At 41.5% G+C, this 18,051-nt stretch overlaps 1 protein-coding gene across 1 annotated transcript; it reads right to left on the bottom strand.

Moving 5' to 3' along the window:
- Positions 1-1,372: 1,372 nt before the first annotated feature.
- On the bottom strand, positions 1,373-1,890 carry LOC147896066 (putative serine/threonine-protein kinase At1g01540). The gene is made up of 2 exons (XM_087382205.1): positions 1,530-1,890; positions 1,373-1,431 (listed from the first exon to the last, which is right to left on the bottom strand). The coding sequence occupies exons 1-2, from the start codon at positions 1,888-1,890 to the stop codon at positions 1,373-1,375; spliced, it is 420 nt and encodes a 139-aa protein (XP_087238331.1).
- Between the last annotated feature and the right edge of the window lie 16,161 nt (positions 1,891-18,051).

Consider the following 18,051-nt stretch of genomic DNA (forward strand, 5'->3'; position numbering starts at 1 on the left):
AATGGTAATCAATCATATACTCAATAAAGGCAATGGTGTGCACATAGCAGTCGTGCATGCCTATAGTACATCTAGCTCCCAATGTAGGGGGTAAGAGTATGTTTGGGTTGAAGTAAGGTTTTCCAAGTAGGTTTCTCAGGCATGTGTCCCTATACTCATCCATTGCAAAGATCATGATAGCCTACAGGATCAAGTCTAGTAATTTGATGTCATTGGATATGTGATTGAAATGACTTCAATATATCGTTGATATGGTCTCCATTTAAAATTTTTGAATGGTTTAACTGCCGGCTAGTTTATCTTAGTGTTGCTATGGCATCATTGGTGATGATAAGATATCTCCTTCTTCACTTCCTTGAACCAATTACCCACCATGCTAGTTGTGCTCCCATATTCTTTGATTTTTTGTAATCTCATCACTTGGGCACTTCATATTGTCCTTGGTGATGACATCAAGATGGGCAATGGATAGCCATTATTAACCAAAACAAAAAGATATACGATATATTTCATGTCTTTCTGAATCATTGATGAGTAATAGAACTCTCTACTCACAAGTAGAATAAATGCTTAGAAATGACATGTATGGCTGAGCGAGTCACAAGTCTGCAATAACTATGGTGTCTCCTTGCTTTAAACTCAATGAGATGGTCTTGACCACCATCACAATAATGCAAAAAGTTCAAATTCAACTTAATAAACATAGGCCCCTTGTCAAGCACATATTGCATTTACAAAAGTAGTCTGCTTAAGATTCCTACCTACACCAAAGGGATCCACTTGCAGTACCCACACCACAGGGATCCACTTGCAGTCCCATAAAACAAGCTCCTTCTCAAGCAGATATTGTACTCACATAATAGATACTATAGTTCGCTCATAGTTTACAAAACATCATACTTTTAGAATTCATCCCTTGTAAACAATTCTTGCAAGTTAATAAATTGGTCAATGTACAATCAACGTATCCATGACAAAAACCCCTTCATTTTCTCCATATATTTGTATACAATTTAAGCCAAAGTAGAACTACAATATATATAAGAGACATTGACTTGTATGTGAAGTACTAAGGTAATTCATCCTAGGGCAGCTACTATATGTACCATCGAGGGGGGTTACTTGAACTATCACAAGCTAGTTAGAAATTGTACAACTCGGTGCATGGTGGGACGATTAGAGGCCAAATCATTTGTGCACATTAAAGCAACTAGTATTCCTCTCTCGGCGGCTTGGTCAGTCGAAGTTGTGGTGCTCAAAATGCTCACTTCATTATGCAAGTAAGCTGATCGTGCCCATGACACAAGACTCTACACTTCCTACAACTCTTCAGTGAAGATGGTGGGTCTCTTGTCGGTGAGAAGCTCTAGCATTACAACTCCAAACTGTAGACATCTCCCTTAGTACTCGCTTGACAATTACATCCATATTCTGCAAAATCAGATCCATGTTCATTAGCACATAGTCATCGAGAACATTAAGCATTCAATAAGAATATGGTTTGACTCCTAGATTTCATTGGGACTTGCCTGGAGGGATGTAGCCCATAGATCGCCTAAGCAAAAGGGACATTGAAGCTTCATAACTATTCCCGCCATGCAGAAGCTTTGCAATTCCAAAATCAGAAATGTGTGGTTCCAAATCAGCGTCCAACAAAATATTCTCGGGCTTGATATCACAATGCAAAATAGGGCCTTCCGGATGGAGATCATGCAAGTAGTACAAGCCGTGTGCAACCCCTCTTAATATGTGCAATTTCTCCTCCATACTCAATGGAGCCTCTTGCATCTTACTCCCATAGCAACGCTCTGCCAAATTGCCATTTGGTATAAGCTCTAGAATGAGTGCTTTCATCTTCAAGCTGATGTAGCATCCATATATTCTCACCATGTCGTAGCTTGGCCAGCAGCTGCACTTCTCTTCTAAACTGAGCCTCTGCATTCAAGGCCACTTCAATATTCCTGAGAACTTTAACTGCCACTGGAATATTCTTTCGTGGGAGGATAGCTTTGAAAACAATGCTCACACTTCCAGAACCTATGATATTCTTTTGGCTAAAGTTGTCAGTTGCTTGTCGAAGTTCTTCGGTAGTGACCAAGTATTTGTCTCTCGACACAGAAACTATAATTCCCACAACCAATTTGAGTTGGAAATCTGATCTAGCTGGAGTGTTGATACAAGCTCTACGAAGTATTGGACCGCACAGATGGGGTTTCCAGAGAAGTTTGATATTAATATATTTTCGAAGAGGGGGATTTGTGGGAGTGAACCATTAAGTTGATTGTAAGACAAATCCAGTGATTCCAAACTACCAAGATTTTGCGAGGTTCGCTGGTACATTACCATTGAGGTTGTTGTAAGAGAAATTCAAGCTTCTCAGTTCCTTGCAGCCACTAAGCGCGGGAACTTGGCCGGACAGGTTGTTCCTTGATAAATTTAAGAACATCAATAGCTGAAGGTTTCCAAGCTGCGGTGGTACTTGCCCAATCAAGTAGTTGTGTGAGAGAGCTAGCCTGACAAGAGCTGGTAGGTCTCCCAAACTATCTAGAATGCTACCTGCAAGAGCAATCAAGGTAACAAAACTGTCATCAATGCATTCAACAATAGAGGAATCGGCTGCAAACACAAAACTAATGGAAGAAATTCACCTGAGAGGTTATTGTAGGAGAGGCTTAGTGTTTGCAGGGATAAGGAGGTGGCAAACATGCTGGGAATAGTTCCCTGGAAATGATTATGTTCAAAGCGTAGCTGGATGAGTCGCTTGAGACTAGCAAGGGAGCGAGGAAGACTCCCTGTAAAAGAATTGTTGGATAACCCTAGGTACGTGAGGTTGGGCATCGGTCGAAAACATCAGGTAGGTTGCCTTGGAATCGGTTGTTGGGGGGGACGAGCATTTTCTGAGCGAAATCTTCCGAGCGTCCGAGCGAAGGAAAAAAAAAGCTTCCAACTATGCATAAATATGGCAAAAATCGATCAAAAGAAAACATAGTTTCACTTAGAAATATGCAAAGTATTATAGCTATGCCTATTTTATACAAAAATCTTTAGGTGAATCTGTAGGAATGGTGAGAGCATAATGGGATGGCTTTTGAAGAAACCCACATGTAGAGTAGACTTCTCTATGAAAATTCCCTTATGATCCTTCTTACAACTTTTACTTAATAGGGGGTGACATTGAAAACCCTCTCTCAACCTATCTTCATGAAAGAGTTTCTTCAAAGAAAATTCATTGAAGCAAGCCATCCAAGTAGTTTCGCCAGCGAAACCCCTTTGAAGCAAGTCTCCCAAGGTAGTTTCGCTGGCGAAACTACCTTGGACAGGACTTTTAAAAGTGACATAACTTTCATATCCAATGTCCAAATATAGTCATTCAACCACTCAAATTGATCGGAACACCCCATTTGAGCACATCTATGGAGTTATATTTTGGAAAATCTTTCATATATAGTATTAAATATTACATGTATTTTATGAGAGTGATATATAAGCCCAAGTTAATACTTATTTATAGTAATTTAAACTTCTTTAGAAACATGTCCATAAATATGCTATAAAAACACTAAAAAGATATTGCCATATGATATAAATGTGTTAATAAGTAATTATATATGCATAGTATTATTACATTGAGAGTGATTATGAGAAATGTTTCTTAAAGGAATCAACACTTTTTTAAGGTAATAACAGGGGTACAAAGGGATGTCTCTAAATAAGAAAATTATGTTGTGTAAAAATGAATGAGTGACTAGTCTGTATATTTTTATGATAAAGGGATCTAGTTCTAGTGAAAATAAAAGTGTAAAAACCATGTTTCCTAAAGAAAAACATTTTTAAAAATCTCTTGAAAAACACGCTCGAATAAACCTGCTCATAGGTTTTTGCTCGTAAAATTGACGCATCCATTGTTGGGCAGTTCCAATACTTCGAGATGTGTGAGAGTTTGAAGGAGTTCTCCCATAAAGGCTTTAGATGTGGACAGCTGGTTGTTCGAGATAACAAGGTCAGTAAGAGCTGTGTAGTTTAGCTAGGTTATGGGAAGAATACCTGTGAGTCTATTGTCCCCAAGTTCGAGTAGCTTTAAGCTTCGAAGCTGGCCAATTTGCACAGGAATTTCTCCACTGAACTGGTTGTGATATAGTGAAAATCCTACTAGAAGCGAGCAATTTGTCAAGAACTTTGGAATTACACCGCTGAGCTTGTTGCCCCAAACAAAAAGCACTACTAGCTGTTTCAGCATGCCTAGCTCGGATGGTAACCCTCCGCTCAGGTGGTTCTCCGATAGTTCAACGTGCTCCAAAGCAAAGCAGTTTGCCAAAGTTGTCGGACATCACATGTCAATCCATTGTAAAAAAGGAGAAGCACATTTAGACGTAACATGCCTAACTCTGCAGGTATCCCTCCGCTCAGCTGGTTGAGTTGAAGCTCAAAGTCCTCCAAAGCCGAACAGTTCGATAAAGTTATGGGAACTCCACCTGTCATTCCATTGCCCACAAGGTCCCGGGGGATTCACTCTTCATGAAAGGAGGACGTCACCTACGTGCATGAACTTCAAGAAAACCCCCTATTTAAGATCCATGTAGGATGATAAAACACCCCTATTTAAGCTTATAAGATACCACCAAATTTCTATTATGTCCCCCCTTTCCTTAAATCTACATTCTTTCTCAAGCATTTAGATCACACAATAAGCAAATTTAGATTACTTTCCCTATGACGATTTAAAACCATACACAAAACCAAACTTGTTTGGACTAGTCACCCAAGGTAGCCTATACTATGTCCCCCCCTCTTAAATATGGCATGGCCCGCCTAACTTAAATTCAATATTGGGAAAAAATAAAAGGCCCCCCACCCCTAATGTATAAGCTTATGCCTCATTTAAAAAAAACCCCCTATTGTACACTCACGTGATATCATAAGTTTCCTCTTGTGAATCCCCCGGGCACAAGGTAAAGCACTCTCAGACGTTTTAGCATGCCTAGATGGAGAACTGGTTGTCCAAGATAATAAGGTCAGTAAGAGCTATGCAGTTTAGCAAGGTTGCGGGAAGAATACCCATGAGTCTATTGTCCCCAAGTTCGAGTAGCTTTAAGCTTCGAAGCTGGCCAATTTGCACAGGAATTTCTCCACTAAACTGGTTGTGATTTAGTGAAAATCCTACTAGAAGCGAGCAATTTGTCAAGGACTTTGGAATTACACCGCTGAGCTTGTTGCCCCAAACAAAAAGCACTACTAGTTGTTTCAGCATGCCTAGCTCAAATGGTAACCCTCTACTCAGGTGGTTCTCTGACAGCTCAACGTGCTCCAAAGCAGAGCAGTTTGCCAAAGTTGTCGGACATCATGTGTCAATCCATTGAGAAAAAGGAGAAGCACACTTAGACATTATAACATGCCTAACTCTGCAAGTATCCCTCCACTCAGCTGGTTGAGTTGAAGCTCTAAGTCCTCCAAAGTCGAGCAGTTCGATAACGTTGTGGGAACTCCACCTGTCACTCCATTGCCCACAAGGTAAAGCACTCTCAGATGTTTTAGCATGCCCAGTTGGTTGTCCGAGATAACAAGGTCAGTAGGAGCTGTGGAGTTTAGCAAGGTTGCGAGAAGAATACCCGTGAGTCTATTGTCTCCAAGTTCGAGTAGCTTTAAGCTTCGATGCTAGCCAATTTGCATAGGAATTTCTCCATTGAACTGGTTGTGATATAGCGAAAATCCTACTAGAAGTGAGCAATTTGTCAAGGACTTTGGAATTACACCGCTGAGCTTGTTGCCCCAAACAAAAAGCACTACTACTTGTTTTAGCATGCCTAGCTCGGATGGTAACCCTCTACTCAGGTGGTTCTCCGACAGTTCAACGTGCCCCAAAGCAGAGCAGTTTGCCAAAGTTGTCGAACATCACATGTCAATCCATTGCGAAAAAGGAGAAGCACGTTTAGACATTATAACATGCCTAACTCTGTAGGTGTCCCTCCACTCAGCTGGTTGAGTTGAAGCTCTAAGTCCTCCAAAGCCAAGTAGTTTGATAAAGTTGTGGGAACTCCGCTTGTCATTCCATTGCCCACAAGGTAAAGTACTCTCAGACGTTTTAGCATGCCTAGATGGACAGCTGGTTGTCTGAGATAACAAGGTCAGTAAGAGCTATGTAGTTTAGCAAGGTTGTGAGAAGAATACCCGTGAGTCTATTGTCCCCAAGTTTGAGTAGCTTTAAGCTTCGAAGCTGGCCAATTTGCACAGGAATTTCTCCACTAAACTAGTTGTGATATAGCGAAAATCCTACTACAAGCGAGCAATTTGTCAAGGGCTTTGGAATTACACCGCTGAGCTTGTTGCCCCAAACAAAAAACACTACTAGTTGTTTTAGCATGCTTAGCTCGGATCATAACCCTCCGCTCAGGTGGTTCTCCGACAGCTCAACGTGCTCCAAAGCAGAGCAGTTTGCCAAAGTTATCGGACATCACGTGTCAATCCATTGCAAAAAAGGAGAAGCATGCTTAGACATTGTAACATGCCTAACTCTGCAGGTATCCCTCCGCTTAGCTGGTTGAGTTAAAGCTCTAAGTTCCCCAAAGCCTAGCAGTTTGATAAAGTTGTGGGAACTCCGCCTGTCATTCCATTGCCCACAAGGTAAAGCACTCTCAGACGTTTTAGCATGCCTAGATGGACAGTTAGTTGTCTGAGATAACAAGGTCAGTAAGAGCTGTGCAGTTTAGCAAGGTTGCAAGAAGAATACCCGTGAGTCTATTGTCCCCAAGTTCGAGTAGCTTTAAGCTTTGAAGCTAGCCCATTTGCATAGGAATTTCTCCACTGAACTGGTTGTGATATAGCAAAAATCCTACTAGAAGCGAGCAATTTGTCAAGGACTTTGGAATTACACCGCTGAGCTTGTTGCCCCAAACAAAAAGCACTACTAGTTGTTTTAGCATGCCTAGCTCGGATGGTAACCCTCCGCTTAGGTGGTTCTCCAACAGTTCAACGTGCTCCAAAGCAGAGCAATTTGCCAAAGTTGTCAGACATCACATGTCAATCCATTGTGAAAAAGGAGAAGCACGCTTAGACATTGTAACATGCCTAACTCTGCAAGTATCCCTCCACTCAGCTGGTTGAGTTGAAGCTCTAAGTCCTCTAAAGCCGAGCGGCTCGATAAAGTTGTGGGAACTCTGCCTGTCATTCCATTGCCCACAAGGTAAAGCACTCTCAGACATTTTAGCATGCCTAACCCTGGCAATATCCCTCCATTGAGCTGGTTCCACTTAAGCTCGAGGTCCTCCAAAGCAGAGCAATTTGCCAAAGTTGTGGGAATACCATGAGTCAATCCATTGCTCCAAAGAGAAAGCACTCTCAAATGTTGTAGTATGCCTAGCTTAGGCGGTATCCCTCCAGTCAGGTGGTTCTCATGAAGCTCCAGGTCCTCCACCAAAGCAGAGCAATTCGCCAAAGTTGAAGGGACACCGCCTACCAATCCATTGCCCCCGAGGTGAAATACTCTCAGACGTTTGAGCATGCCTAGCTCTGGTGGTATTCTTCCTATCAAGTTGTTGGCAGTAAGATCCAGGAGTTGCAAGAAGGTGTAGTTGGCAAGCAACCAAGAAGCGATGTTGCCGAAGAAATTATTGGAGGACATGTTGAGAGTGAGGAGGAAGGAAAGTTGACCGGAGCCGTGCAGCAAGAGAGCAGGCAATTGGAGAGCCATGACACGACCTTGCTGGTTGTAGCGACTAGAATTGTGCAACAACGCCGTTCTCCAAGTGGAAAGGGCACCTTGTGGGTCGGACAAGGAGGCCTTGAACATTAGCAAGGACGCAGCATCTTCGCGGCCTGGTATGCAACATGCTATCGCTGCCATGACAATAGCGAAAAACATGAGGATGCACATCTTCAACACCACCATGATAATGTGTGGGTGATCATGTTCGGGCCGTTTTTTTAATCCAAAAGTTTGTGTTTTCATGCAGCATGTGGATTCAAAGATTTTACTCTTTTATAGATGCACCTTCCAGCTCCAAATCCCGATGCAAGGGGAGTTGAAGGTCCAGAGCAAAGATGGTGTTCAAACTTCACAAATTAATGGCTTAAAGACGTTTAGAACTTTAGGCTCCGCTTTGTAGACTGATCTCATCAAGGCTGGTCCGAAAATCGGGATCAAAAGTGAATCCAGTGCTAACCGGGGGTTCTGACCGGAATCCCGGATGCAGCACTCAAGATTGTGAGAAGGAATCCTGATTCCTGGTGCACCTTATTATCCACATCTTCTTCGGTTTCACCATTTAAATGCTTTCACTTCCCTCTAGCGAATGATGCACTGCCACGACTGGCTAGACTGACAGGGGAAGCTGTGGTTCGTGGGTAGCGCCGGCGCCAGCGAGCTACAGGCCAGGGTTCGAACTTTGAGGGTCGAGCTAGTTTTTGCATTAAGGCCTACAAACATCAACAGGTTTGGGAAGTCCTAGGATGGCGTGCCCCCCAGGGTAGCAACTTGCGAGCGGATCACTGCCGCACTGCGGATGGAGGTTGGATTTTGACAGGATGGATCGTGAAATCAATCTTCTTCACTTTATCAGCAGCCTTCTTAAACGAACGAGGATGATAGGTGGGTTGTCTGAGTCCGACTCTGAGAAACAATTGATAGCATTGTCATAGCAACTTCTCTGGTAGATTTGTCACTTCTAATCGTGAGGGATGGATAAGAGTGTCGGTAGATGCAATGCACGGAGCGTATGATGTATCTACGGTTCCCACAATCTTGGTGTGCTCTACTACTAGGACCTGAGTTGTCACACAATTAGATGCATGTCCTCATGACCATACGCTATCAAGAAGACATAGATGAAAATGGTGACTTATGAATCTAAGGTGCCTAGGGCTATAGTTCCTCTAAACATGATCAATATCTTGAGGGTAGTAGAGGATGGCTAAGGGGTATGAAAAGGTAATATGGATCTCCATTGGTTGAGATATGTGGGTGCCCTTATTACAGCACATCATGAGTAACTCTTCTAATTGGGGATCCAAGTTGGATCGAATTAAGACCCCCTTAGGATCCCTTAAAGCAGAGGAATCCCTCCACTCATTACTGAGGCCACAATGAAAGCTAAGGTTCTTGTAGCATCATAAATGCACACAAATGCTACGGAAAGCAATAGACAAATGATACACATAACATCCATGAGAACGGAATACAGATATGCAAGAGATAGAACGCTGAAGAACACTATATTCTAGGGCAATAGCTCGCACATCTGTGTACACAATGATCTCAGAATGCTAGTAATAGCATGCATACAGAACCATCTGATGGTTAGAGAAGTGGCCGTTGAAGACTACAATTGCTTGGAGATCCGAACCATCAACCCTTGCGGTTGACCTACCCTTGCACACCCCTCTAGGTCACTATTGCTAACTCGCATGGTTATGCAATAACACATGGCACTCATGGTGTACTGTGCAAACCACACATGTACATCCCCGGACTGAAGTCAGATGCCTTACACAGTGCAAAGTGTGTGTGCAACAATCATTTTAGGCATAGCCTCGACAGAGAACTAGGTGCGGTAAGTTAAATCTCTCTCTTCACTCAGTACACAAGAATTACCAGGCATCTCATTCCAAAAAACAATCAGAAAAACATCCACTCTCTGTAGTCGCAATGCCTATCTGAACGTCTTTTTTTTATTCCTCCTCCTTGTCCAAAAGCATCCCTGCATTTTGGATATCTTCTATGTTGCCTATCCAAAAGAATCCTCGCATTTCAGACATCTTCGATGTTGCCTATCCAAAAGAAACCACTATAGTGATGTATGCGCTTTGCTGCACAATGACACTTTATTCTGTGAGGCCCTTCCGTAGCCATCACCATAGTTCTACTACTTCCATTAACACTGCTTCCTGCTCTATGAGGTGGAACACACCATAACAACGCCTCAGTCAAATGTCATCATCGGTACAACTGTCCTAGGACTACTTCAAAGAATCGGCTCCGCAATGCCAAACATTTCCTTTGATCCTGATTCATGTATTTGGGCATGATGCCAGTGGATAGGAATGAGAGCACCTCATCGTACCATGACCATGGTCCTTTTAAGATGACTTCGACCTCTGTCATGATGAGATCTGCCCAAAAAATCACTGCTAACTCCACATTAGGGAACTCGTCCTTGGCAGCTCCCCAAACTCTAGTTGGGAAAGATAATCTATAACTGCATGCTACGAGCCCAAGCGATGAATGATATTAAAGTCGTATTCCTGCAAGAGCAACACCCATCGTGCTAATAGGCTTGTAAGACTTTGCTGCTTCACCAAATATAATAATGGGGAATGATTGATATGGAAGATAAATGGTCAGCCCAACAAATAATGCCATAACTTCTTGACATAATAGATCATGCCCAGTCCTTCCCACTCCGTGACGGAATAATTCTTTTTGGCTGTTGAAAGCCATTGGCTCATGTAGTAGACTGGGCGATACCACTTATTCACATCTTCTTGCATCAAGATGCTCCCAATGGCTCTATCCAAGGCATCCACGAATACATGAAAATTCTTCTTCCAATCTAGAGACAATAGCAACGGTGCTCTAGAAAGCTGAATCTTCAACTGCCGGTATGCTTGATCGCACTTTGCGGTCCACACAAATGCCTTCAGTTCCATATGTGCCAATGCATTCAAGGGAATCACCATGTGAGCCAGAAACCGCAGATGTCTGCCATGCCATCAAATTTGGCCCAAGAACTACAAGCATTCCTTAGACCTTGTTGGTGCTGGGGCTTGCATAATTATTGCCACTTTATATGGATCCACCACAATTCCTTCTACTGAGATCACATGCCCTAGGAGTCGACTGCTACGGACTGCGAATGCACATTTCATCGGATTTAACTGAAGGAGACTTCCTTGCAGTGTTGGAAACATTTTCGCAAGTGCTCCAGTGCCCATTGAATGTGCCAAACACACTAAGGTCATCCAGGAGAATCCTCATGAAACCTATCAAATAAGACCTGAAGATCTCTTGCATTGCCCCTAAAAGGTGGAGGGAGCATTCCGCAATCCAAACCACATAACTGTGCAAACATAGACCCCCTAGATGTGATAAATGATGAGCGCTCAATTGCCCAATCGTGAATTCCTTGTGTGATGGTAAGAATGCGCATCGTGACTGCCAATGTGTAGCATCATAAATGTGCATAGACGCTACAGAAAGCAATAGACAAACGATACATGTAACATCCACGAGAATGGAATATAGATATGCAAGAGATAGAATGCTGAAGAACACTATATCCCAGAGCAATAGCTCCCACAACATCTGTGTACACAATGATCTCGAAATGCTAGTAATAGCATGCGTATAGAACCATCTGATGGTTAGAGAAGCAGCCGTTGAAGACTACAACTGCTTGGAGATCCAAACCATTAACCCTTGTGGCTAACCTACCCTCGCACACCCCTCTAGCTCACTACTGCTAACCTGCATGGTTATGCAATAATAGTTCCATAGGAAGACAAGACCCCAAAGGCCAAAAACACCAAGACAACCTAAGGAGAAGCAACCTACCCTGAAAATCTTGGAGGATGATGAAGATGAGGAAACCAATTTCAATCAAGTCCCTAAGCACTTTCAAGCTTACATGGCACATGACTAAAAAATATTTCTTGAGCAAGTGAAAAGAATGGAAGAGGAAGGTAACCAACATGGTTATGATGGTCTGGCTAAGGTCGAGGTAGACCTTGCATATGAGATCGAGCATATGGATTAGGTGGGCCCAATTGTAATTGTTTTGAAAAAGAAGAGTAAGATTAGAGTATGCATAGATCTAAAAAAGCTAAATGCCATGGTTTGGAAAGACCACTCCCTACTGCCTTTCACAGAGCATGTAACTCCCTACTCCCCTTCACAGAGCATGTGCTCGAAAGAGTTGCTAGAAAGGAGGCTTGTAGCTTCCTAAAAAAATTCTCTAGATACAATCAAGTATCCATGTTTCCTCAAGACAAGGCAGGCCCTCAATAAGGATAGGGCCAAAAAACTCATTAAAGAAGTGGCTCCATAATAATTGATAGCCAACCAACTCTAACAAATGGGGAAGGATGGTATAATTCATTGCTACATTCGTGAGGATGAATTTGTGGAGGTCTTGGAAAAATCTCGTTCAGGTCATTTTTCTAGAGAGCTTATGGACCGCAAGGTACTGCAAGCAGGATTATGGTGGCCTGACATTCTCCGTAGATGCTATGGAATTTGATAAACACTATGAGCCCTACTAGCAATCCTCCATTTCTCTCAAACAAGATTGCATGCCCTTGATAGGATTGCTTTTAGATCCACCATTTGAAAAATGGGGCATCGATTTTGGGGGACCAATTAGTCGAGTAGCTAAAGGAACTTAGGCCCAATACATTATCATGGCCATCAATTATTTTATGAAGTGTCCTTCAGGAAGGCAGATGCAAGAACGACTCTTCTAAGTTTATGTATGAGAATGCCATTTCATGCTTTGGCCTCCCATTTGAAATTGTGAGTGATTGAGGGACACAGTTTGTTAATGATACAATTCATGTTCTCATGAGCAAGTTTGTGACGATCCATAGGAAATCCACACCTTACTACCCTAGAGTGAATGGTCAAGCTGAGAGATCAAATAAGACCTTATGTGCAGAATGACGTGCATGGTGGAGTCCATCCATAATGAATGGGAGCATAAACTCACCACGACACTTTTGGCGTATCGAGCAGCATACAAGGTCATAATGAATAGCACACCCTTCCATCCATAATGAATGGGAGCATAAACTCACCACGACACTTCTGGCATATCGAGCGGCATACAAGGTCATAATGAATAGCACACCCTTCCATCCATAATGAATGGGAGCATAAACTCACCACGACACTTTTGGCATATCAAGCGGCATACAAGGTCACAATGAACAGCACACCCTTTAGCCTAGCATTTGGTGTTGAAGCAGTCATGCCGATGGAATTCATAGTCCCAAGCCTTAGAGTTGCAATTAGAGATAGGTTATCAGATGAAGCGATCCCAAAAAGGCTAGTAGAGCATGAAAAGATCAAAGAGACAAGATTCAGAGTGACATTTGGCATTAAGGTTAAGAAACTCTGCCATAAGAAGTGGTTAGACTGCAACCTCTGCACCTTAAGGTGACCTTGTGTTATTATATAGCATAAGAAATAAAAAATATAAGTTGAAATATCATGGTATGGTTCCATATAGAGTTGTGAAAATCACACCACAAGGGAATGCCAAATCGCAACCCTTGACAAAGTTGAGATGGATGGAGAGATGAAAAAGAAAGTTGCTTGCATGAACAACAAGCGATAGAGGAAGCTAGAGCCCAGTAGGCCAAGGCAAGAATCTTAGGTCCAGTAAAGATTTGCAAGGCATCCGTGGTAGGATTCAACCCCATGGATGATCTCATTATTGCATCGACTAGCGTCCGTACACGTGGATTTTCAACTATGTAGGGAGACTATTTGCTTCATGGAAGCCTTTCTGGACCCAAGGGCAAGTCATAACTTGATATCCTACAAGGTGTCCACCCAACTCCTGACATCTGAGGTGATACTTGAACCTATCCCTATCATGGTACACACATTCAATGGTCAAATCATGCCCACCATAGGCTGTATGGAATTGCCGATATCAGTAAACAACCATATTATAGCTAATAGATGTAAAGTTATGCCTGTAGGTCCAATGGATGAATAGCTAATCCTCAGAAGAACCTAGTGTTGGGTAGTTAATTGCCAAATAGATTGGTAGGAGTGCACCATGACATTAACAAATGATGGTCGCACCTCGATCATTTCAATTGGTTCAGGAGCTTTGGTACCGGTGCTTCTCATGATCTATAAAATCATCAGTGTGCCCATTCCAATCCACATGAAGGCCCCAAGTCTCCCTAAGCATAATGGAAGCTTCCTTGTCCACCTCTACCAACACCCAAATGGCACCCATATCCTCTCACAAGGATTCCATCACAACACCAAAAGGGAAGGGAAAAAGGCCAGTAGTTGCTATGACGACCATACCAATGGCCCCAAACCCTACCTCTCCCTCTAAAGAGAAAGGATCTCATTGGATTCCAAAAGGTACACTCCCACCTTCAACTCTTCAACCTACGTCCAAGATCAGAGCCAATGCACTGCTTTGCTCTCCCCTTTACTTCCTACACCAACGGAGATACAAGCATTAGGATAAAAGGGAGCTCATTTTGGGGCCTTTTAGGGTTTGGGAAAAATTTCTCTCAATCAATGAGGAGAAGGCCAATGTAACATAGAAATTCCACACAAAAAAGGAAAAAATATGAAAAAAATAGTACTTTATGTTGCGACAAGCGTGTGGCATTAATGAGAAGATTTGTTTTTTATTCTTTTATGGTTTTCTTGTCCCTATCAAGAGATGTGGACCCAAATTGAAAAAGATGAGAGGTTATTGAGAATGACATCCTCCTGACATCCATCTCACTAGGACAATGCTGCACTCTCTCTCAGTAACACAATGACATTATTATGGAGACTGAGGACAAAATCTGCAAAGAATTTTCATTCATTGTGGACAATAGGAAAGTAAGTTGGTTTCCACCTTGTGTTCCTCCTAAATCTATTCTCTTTACATTTGCATAATACATTCATCTATCACTTCTAAAGGTATGATATTGCTAAAAATGTATTTTTGTAGATATACAAAGGAGCGAAAGAAAAATTCAATGCAAGGACATTGTAAATAGGACAATTCAAATAATTTAAAGCTATTGACTCCAGTTATTACTTGTGATCCAAAAAAAAAGTTGACATTTGATGTATTAATACAAAAAGAGTACGTACAAGTATCATGTGTTTTTCTATTGTTGCTCAGAATCTTTCACTTGACTTTTGTGCAATGGAGACTCCTTCTAAGAAGAGTTGTCTTTAGCTTCTTCCACATGCTGGTCAAGCGACTTGGCTTCTTCCACATGCTGGTCAAGCGACTACTATTGTACATCTTGCTGATGACTTGAGTCCTCCATGGGCTTGAGATCTGGGCTTGAGATCGGCCTATTGCAATGGTACTACCTCCTCATGCATTGACTCGGGCTCTTGACTCGGGCTCGTGTTGCTTTGATGTCTCTGCCTCCTCGTGCATGGGCTCAGGCTCATGTTGCTTTGATGGCCCTTTTTCCTCATGCTTGGGCTTGAATTTTTTTGTAGCTCTGCCTAGAAAGGATTAACTGTGGCTTCTCCTTCCACATCCTTTGAGAATTGTTCCAATAGCTCATCAACACCAACACCTTCTAGAATATCTTCTAGATTGCTAGTGACAGGGACACTTTTGTTGGCCTCAAGCTCTTGTTCAACCCGAAGCTCTTCAAGGCCTTTTGATCCCTCTCCTATATGGAAAGTTCAGTTGGTGCTACAAAAGGGGAAGAGACCTTTAATAGCTTAAAACTTGTCTTCGCTTTGAGGCTATTTACATATTCAAATCCAAAACTATCCTCTTTCATTTGCAAATAAAAACAAAGTATTTTTTCAATATTTTTTATACCAATGCATTGAATTTAGAACTTCTTAAATAGTATGCAATAAAGGTGCTCACAAATTCAGTCTGTATCTTTTAAAAGTATGTGTCCATCATATATTTTTCAATTATTAGAGTCCTCCATCCACAAGAGAAAGGATCCTCCTATTGTGGTGTTTGTTTTATCAAAATAGAGTGCTATGATGTATATTACACTACGAAGAGTGCCAAAATAAGAGAGAGATACAGATAAGTGACTATGATTACTATACCTACAATAGCATTGGTTGAGTTGAATCCAACATCTTTAAATTTGGATTACAGAGGTCTAGTGCATCCATTAGTCTTTTGAGGAAACTGCAATGGGAATGAAGGTCGAGGGAATGCATATTGTTAAATTAAATTGGGCAACAAAATATAAAATTCATACTTTTGCATGTAAAAGTGATATAGCTGACTTTTCAGGAGAAAACATAGAAAACACGTTTTATAGCAAAAGTATGTGGAAGACTAACTTACAATTCTAAATCTTGGTGGGTGCCTTTTAAGGAGTTGAAGGTATAGCATAAATTTTGTTGTATCTCTATATGCACGAAACTCTAGTGATCGCTCCAAGAAAAACAATAAACATGAGGGGATTAGACCAAGGTGTCAATACAATTTGAACATATCAAGATTTCATCAATAGAGGGTATTAGTGGAAAAGGTCAGGGAACATACTCTGAACAATATGGGAGGAGAAGCATATCAACCACATTGAGATTGCAAAAATGGAACCACTTGGAAATGCTTTTTGTTGATGTCTTGTTATCCTTCAACTTGAATGAAATAGCAAGATCAACTATATATACAATGTGCTAAAGGCTCCAGTGGATCTGACTCTTTAAAAAACTACAAGAAACCACTTCACTTAGCCTATGAAAAAGTGACTGCAAATACATAAACACAATTGACCTTGAAAGATATACTTACTATAGAGTTGCAAGCATGATTGTGCAAGTGATATAGTTTTCTTTATGTACTAAAGCACTTATGCAATCCTATGTCAAATCCTAGCTCATATCATCATTCACAATCTTTATAGAGATTATGATCCTTGGTCCAAGTTGCAGTAGCTTCTGCTGAATTTGCAACTGCCTCAGTAATGTATGGGATTCCAAGATAGACATTATTTCTTTAACTCACTCCCGGAGGGACTCTTCATATGCAACCTTTCCGCTGGTCTCATGTTGGTGAGTGACCTCTATTATCTTTACTGCATCTACTTTAGGTTTCTTGGCTGGAGGTATCAATAAGATATCTCTCATTTTAAGATCATCCCAATCCTTTGCATTAAGGATCTTTTCATATCTATACCTGACCCTTATAAGTGTTTGGATATCTTTTTTCATTATAGTCACCCTGTGTGGTGCCACTACCAACATTGTGTCTTGGAAAAACTCTATAAGCCACTCTTCAGCAACTTCTTGGAGAGCAAGCTGTGCAGTCCTTTGCCATCTAAAAAGTCCACGTTCCAGTTGATGCATATTGCCCTCACAAACCTTTGGAATGGTGCCATGGGTACTACATACCCAATGGCTTTCTAAGCCTTCCTAATCTCCATCAAGATAGATCTACCTTGGCTCACTCTTTTCTTCCTGTTCCTTGATAGCATATGCACAAGCTTCCCCTTCTTTGAGGATTTTGATCTTGATGGAGCTGTGGCAGTCACTGTAATGTCAGGTCCCTTGCATTTCTTCCTGGCTGTTGCTTTTGTTCTTACCATACTCCATTGTTGTCTTCTCCTAAACATAAATCCAAACATAACAAAGAAATAATGCACCCAAACATTTGCTTGAAAACGCGATTTAGAGCAAAGGTGCCAGGGCCATATCGACATGCCATATCTATCTAGTGGCATCTTGGATATTTTATAAGGCATGATGATATGGCCCTTGCCCCCCTAGAGGGGACCCCTCAAGGGCCATATCATCAATTACATTTTCCAAAAGTTTAATTGTATTTTTCTAGATGTATCTCCATGCAACCACAATGGTGGGTTGTTGGAGCTATTTTAGCACTATTTTTGTCCTAAACAACAAGGAAATTGTAGTCCTACTTTACTAGTGTTTTAGTCCTTTTGTAGTAAATACTAAATGAGGGAAAAAATATTCTGAGCCACCGTGGTGACTAAAGGCCCGGTCGTGCCATCCAAATAATCAATTACAATTCATCTAGTGAAACTTGAGAAAAAGAGATTACAATGTACATCTACATATACAATCACATGTTATATAAAAATTAACAACATATACTGAGCAAAAATTGAATAGAGGATCTTACATTTATAAAAACTCAGCAATTGCTGAGAGCCTTAAAGCCTAAAAGATTACATCTAGCGACCATAACCATTCAAATATAAAAGTTAACAACAATGCATAGTAAGAGCCTCAAATTGAACAAAAAAAGATCACATAAATGTAATAAAAACTCAAAAATTGTTGAGAGCCTTAGAGACCAAAACATTACATCCAGTGAGCCAAAAGATCCCTGAGAGCCTTTGTCTTCCCAAGCA

This window comes from Dipteris shenzhenensis, chromosome 12, assembly GCF_047967505.1.
Source record: "Dipteris shenzhenensis isolate YYH24624 ecotype China chromosome 12, Dip_SZ_1.0, whole genome shotgun sequence".
In the NCBI taxonomy this organism is placed as follows: Eukaryota; Viridiplantae; Streptophyta; class Polypodiopsida; order Gleicheniales; family Dipteridaceae; genus Dipteris; species Dipteris shenzhenensis.

Excerpts from the sequence above, each read along its gene's own strand:
- LOC147896066 (XM_087382205.1), bottom strand. The coding sequence starts at position 1,890 with ATGGTGAGAATATATGGATGCTACATCAGCTTGAAGATGAAAGCACTC. Across the intron at positions 1,432-1,529 it reads TATGGGCTACATCCCTCCAG|AATATGGATGTAATTGTCAA; the intron begins GCAAGTCCCAAT and ends CTGATTTTGCAG.